The 5,458-nt window shown below is 25.6% G+C and overlaps 2 protein-coding genes across 4 annotated transcripts in view; both read right to left on the minus strand.

Moving 5' to 3' along the window:
• Window positions 1-5,458, minus strand: part of LOC143197282 (uncharacterized) — a 45,988-nt gene that overhangs the window by 18,494 nt on the left and 22,036 nt on the right. Inside the window, exon 1 of one of the 3 annotated variants that reach the window (XM_076405607.1) lies at window positions 2,867-2,919. The exons of the other annotated variants lie outside the window; for them this stretch is intronic. The gene's annotated coding sequence lies outside the window, so the exon portion shown is untranslated. Of the gene's footprint in view, window positions 1-2,866; window positions 2,920-5,458 lie in introns of those variants that run through there. 3 annotated transcript variants of the gene reach the window in all.
• On the minus strand, window positions 3,110-4,002 carry LOC143197299 (uncharacterized). The gene is made up of 2 exons (XM_076405654.1): window positions 3,842-4,002; window positions 3,110-3,450 (listed from the first exon to the last, which is right to left on the minus strand). The coding sequence occupies exons 1-2, from the start codon at window positions 3,921-3,923 to the stop codon at window positions 3,164-3,166; spliced, it is 369 nt and encodes a 122-aa protein (XP_076261769.1). The 5' UTR covers window positions 3,924-4,002; the 3' UTR covers window positions 3,110-3,163.

Here is a 5,458-nt window from a genome sequence, read left to right on the forward strand (position 1 = left end):
AGAAGAATGTATTCAATAGATACATAAGTGAGGAGTATACAAACGTAGTATTAATAACGTAAGTATACGTTTGTAAGGAACTATTAAAGGCAATCATGATGAATTGAAAAACAAACAGCCAATTTGCTGTATTCTCCAAATATTATTCTTTCGAACTACCACTTGTTTCCATCAGTATGGCCCATGGGCTGTTGACGAAAAAAGTTCCCAAAAGAAGAATAAGTGTAACCAACTGTTGTCCGTGTTATTAACAATAATTCCGTATTATAATGTCCACAATTTTTTCTATATCAACTTAAATAAACTACATTTTAACAAAATAATGCCAATGATCAATTCCTATACTTGAAAATTATCTAACTTAGAACAGAGAAAGCGCCGCTAATTTTTAAAAAGTGATACTTTTGCTTCTCTAAAATCATCAGTCTGACAGTCCGACATTTGTAAGCTTAAGCTCTTTCAAATGCGTTTCTTAGTTCACACTTGAGGAACAGGGCTCAAGATAATAGAAAGCAATCTGAAAAATATGCGACTATCATTGTCTGGGACAGTTGGATAGCCAAATGTAATCTGCTATGAATAACATTCGGAGTCCTGCGACGCAAACAGCAACCTATTGGTTGAAAATAGACAGTTCCTGAGTGCCGGTAACGGATGATACGGTGACGATAATGATGATACTTTTTAAAAATATAAACCATCATAACCCTAAAGCTCACCAAGTTAAATAGAAAATAAAAGAAAAAGCTAATAAACCATCTTAAACTGTGTTTTTTTATTTTTTATAGTCGGACAACGTTCCGCATCACCCATATCTGCTTGATTAAATAAGCTGTAGAACAAGCCAAGGTTGAACTAAACTGAAACCTGAACACAACACAATATCTGTTAATAGTTTATACATATGACCGTATACTGCACAAAAATGAATTACTCATGTTGATAGTATATTAAATATAATATATATATATATATATATATATATATATATATATATATATATATATATATATATATATATATATATATAATGTATATAATATTTAAAATATATAATATGTTATGATTATGGATTAATTTTAATGAATTTATAATAGATGATTCAACTTTTATTGCATTTAGAACTATACTGTTGAAGCTCCTTAAGTTTGGGTTTTGACTTTACACCGAATACAGTTTTTCTAAAGTGTAAAGAAATTTTACTCCTCAAGTTTATTTTTTTTAATATTGCTGAAAATTATCTGAATGGCCTGTTTTTGAAAGATACAATTAATAAAACAAAACTCTGATTAAGCGAAAACGTTCGCAAATGACGAAATTGGAATTGCTGCTGATAACCAATTGTTCTGATATATGCGACGTGTTATAACAGAATACTTTTCTAATGAAACAAGAAGCTGACTTTTGATACTTAGATGCTGCGAAAATAATTAAAAAACATTAGCTAACGATAACAATACTTTGAAAAACAAACATGTACAGTTTTCACAATAAACAATAAAAAAGTTGCCCAAAATTCATTCACAATCCTTGTATAAAATTAATAATTATTTTATGGTAAAACTAAGAAGGATCAACCTACATAATAAGTTACTAACTTTTTATTAAGCAAACTTACTAGATAAGAAAGCAAAACATGACCTAAAATCTACAAATACTCATTGTTGAAATGTCTATGGTAAGCAGTAATAAGATAAAAGATAAAATAAGAATTGATACGTGATATGAGTTAAAAAATAATGCTAAAACAACTACTAAATATTGGAATTTCCCTAACTGTAGCAAGTACCTGATCTGAGATATTTTGCAACTATTCTCAAATAAACTCAGTGTAAATTAAACAATTTACATTGAAAACGTATACATGTTTTTAATGTATAGAGTACCTGTTACATAAGAAGGTAGAAAATACAAATTTAAAAAATTATTTATTGAAATATTATAATTTGAAAAATTCTGATTAAATTCAGTTCAACTTAATGTTTAAATCAATAGTATGAATAGCTAGAAAACTATTACCTCAAATATTTAAAGAGATGTAATTTATGATGTGATACTTTCTCTTTGATATAATTCTTTCAATATGTTAATTATTATAATTTATTGATATCCAGAAAAAGGTAACATTTCTTTAATACAATAATCAAAACATTATTTCAACATTACTATATTCGTAGACTCAACCAATAATTGATTTGGAAATGTTTTATTTTAAATGTTTAATTTATTTATCATATTTGATAACTACAAAAATTATATATTCTGCTCTTCATTGTTCTTTATAATTCTCCAAATTTAAGTGGATAATATAGTTAAACTGGTAAGCCAGAAGAAGCTAGAACAACCTATGCAATTTGTCAATTGCATAGATTGTGCATCTCCTATTTTAAATTGCATTTTATCAATCATTTAATGAGTTGGAATTATGCATAATATTATTCAATCAACTATATTCCGTATTGAATTATGTTTGGTGAAATAGAAACGTGTTATTCATATTCACAAAATATATAAATTAAAAATCAAATCTCATCTCATTCAAGAGGATTGCAATAAACCATTAGTTTAATTTGAGAGGATTTTTAAATATATGTATTATCATAATAATATACTTTTGTTTTGTATGTCTAAAATAATTGTTTGTCTGAGCTTATTAACCGACTCTATTATATTGAAACATCATTGCCGTAGTGATCATTATTATTAATATTAATAGAATTTAATGTACTTATTTAATAATTTAAATTATGTGTAATAAATGACATTAAATAAGTGAAATTTATGTGAAAATATATAATATTGTGAATAACATTATTGTCACTTAGATTATTGACATTTGATAATGAGATTGATTATGAAAACACACCTTATTTGTGCTTAGGAAAATGTTTTAAAAACCTTTTCCGTACTAAAATCGGTATTTGGTCTACTATAACTTATATAAGACAACTCACAACATTTCAAAACCTAACGACACAAAATTAAATATAATATAATGACTAGGTTATACATAACTGAATAATCAGTAAAAATACATACCAGTTAGGAACACTACTAACATGTTATTCAGTACAACCCGATTTTCTTGATAAGATAAAATTTATCAGTCTTGATTTCAATATTTTTATTTATTTAACAAATATATTCATATATACAAATTTCTTTAAACTTTTGGTATTTTTTGGATATGCGTTATATCTGATTTGATTTCACTATCAATAAAATTGTCATCACTTAGTTTATTATTATTCGGTTCTGATTTATCTCCCGATAAGTCAGAGAGGGGTCGTCCATAGGCCAATCTTCCATGCTTTTGTGCATTAAAATCAAATGCGTCGGCTAAATCTTGATCGATATCTTTCAGCGGTTTATCACCGGATCTAATAAAAACTGGCACAACACCTGGTGGGATTGAATATGATCTGTATACCTTCGAGTTTGGTCTACAATCTTAAACAACAAAGAACAATTATTAAATACAAAATAGCTAAATTAAAATATCTTTAAAATAATATGAGTATAGGTTTGGAAAATGATATGCAGAAATACATCTCTTTAAAATTGTTTAATAAATAAAAATAAGTCTTATTGTCTTATACACAGTCTGTTAAATAAAACAAAAGGTCTAGTGGAATAATGTGCAATAATAAACCAAAACAACCACTATATTGCAAAAAAAGGACTTGCCTATGACCTTGAGGATGTAACCATTTATTTTAATAATAATGAATTACATTATTTTATTAAGTTATAAAAAATTCACCATAATTATAATTTTCTGAATACATATTTATTAATATATCAAAAAGAACGAAATAATATTTAAGTCAACTATACGCACCAACAAAAACAACAAAAATCGCCAGAAGAACTGGTAAGAAAAGATGGTACAGCAACATTACGGAGCACAGAACCGATAACATGCATCAAACGACTAGCACTGACTGCTTCTCCCAAAGAGTACCTTTTATAACGGATCTATGTCTGATGATATTGGATTTAGATGCGACCTAATGTCATGCATCTACCAAAAAAATATAAAACCCTTATTCCACTCGTTTTAAATCACTCGCAAGAAAAATATGAAAAATTAATTGTTAATTAATTAATTAATTTTATCACATTTTGTTTAAACTGGCAATTAAGCATACAACATTATTTATATTATCCTATATCCTAAAATATAATCTTTATGTAATATTTATATATAAAAAATTATAAATTAAAAAAGAATAAATTATAATAGTAATAATTAAAGATAAAAGATTATTTGCATTATTATTATCATTATTAGAACCAAGAAATTACTATAAAATAAGTATTATTTTATAATTTCACACCTATATTAATTATTTGCCAATTCCTAAAACAAACACACCATAATTTACATTAATTAGTTTATTATAATTATATTCATATAAAAAATTGTTAAATTTCAGGATTTACTATAAACCACCAGTAATACAGCGCTTACCAATATAGTTCCAATATATATTCTATATATATTCGTTAAGTTTTTATATATCTTAGTAATTTCTAACATAATAATTGTTCTGTTGCCTTATTGCCTTAAAATAACACTTCTGAAAATAAAAATGAAAATTACTTTCTTAATCCAGTAAAATAGGATAAAATTTTAGATATAGGCAACCAATAATATAAACTATATAAATTATTTTAACATATTACAATCCTATCTTAAAACCCTCACATATAATTGAAATTGGTTTATTCTGTGGAAGCTGAAAAGTTCTATTAAGATTTTAATTAACAACATTAGGAATATATTATTACAGTTAAAATAACAAACATTAGTTAGTTTATAATGAATACTGATAATAAAAAACTACAAAAAATGATGATTTAGTACAAACAAATAAAAAAACATATCTTTCTTTTCTAATTTTCTCTTCATATATGTGTGTAAAAATTAGAAAATAAAGTTTAAACTAGAAAAATTGGTTTTTTTTCATTCATTATGTGAAAATTAAAATTATCAGTTCTCTTTAACATTGAGAAATAATAGTTCAATTATTAATATATTTTATCGTGAAATTATAACATAAATTATATGAAATACATTTTATAATGGCCTTCTTCTTTATATATGTACTGGATTAATGGTTAAAACAGTTAAAATTACAAATCAAAAAAGAAACAGGGTTATTTTGCTGACTACTACGAATTTAAATTGGCTATAATGATTGTATTACTTTCTAATTCAACCAAGTTCAATACCACTTGATGATTTTTAAACGAATCGCATATGTCTTGTAACTTCACGGTTATCCTAACAAATGAATAATAGGCGAAAATAAAATCGCAACCTGAGTTTCTGACGTGAACTTAACTGACCTTCTATCCCCAAACCAAAAATTTTTGTGTGTATTCTCTTTTATTAATGTTAAATAACTAAAGATCCCACTAATGAGAAGTTTTTTGATATTGTAGACTGGTT

This window comes from Rhynchophorus ferrugineus, unplaced genomic scaffold (assembly GCF_030347505.1).
Source record: "Rhynchophorus ferrugineus isolate W39M unplaced genomic scaffold, kcgeb_rfMv2 rfM5, whole genome shotgun sequence".
NCBI lineage: Eukaryota > Metazoa > Arthropoda > Insecta > Coleoptera > Curculionidae > Rhynchophorus > Rhynchophorus ferrugineus.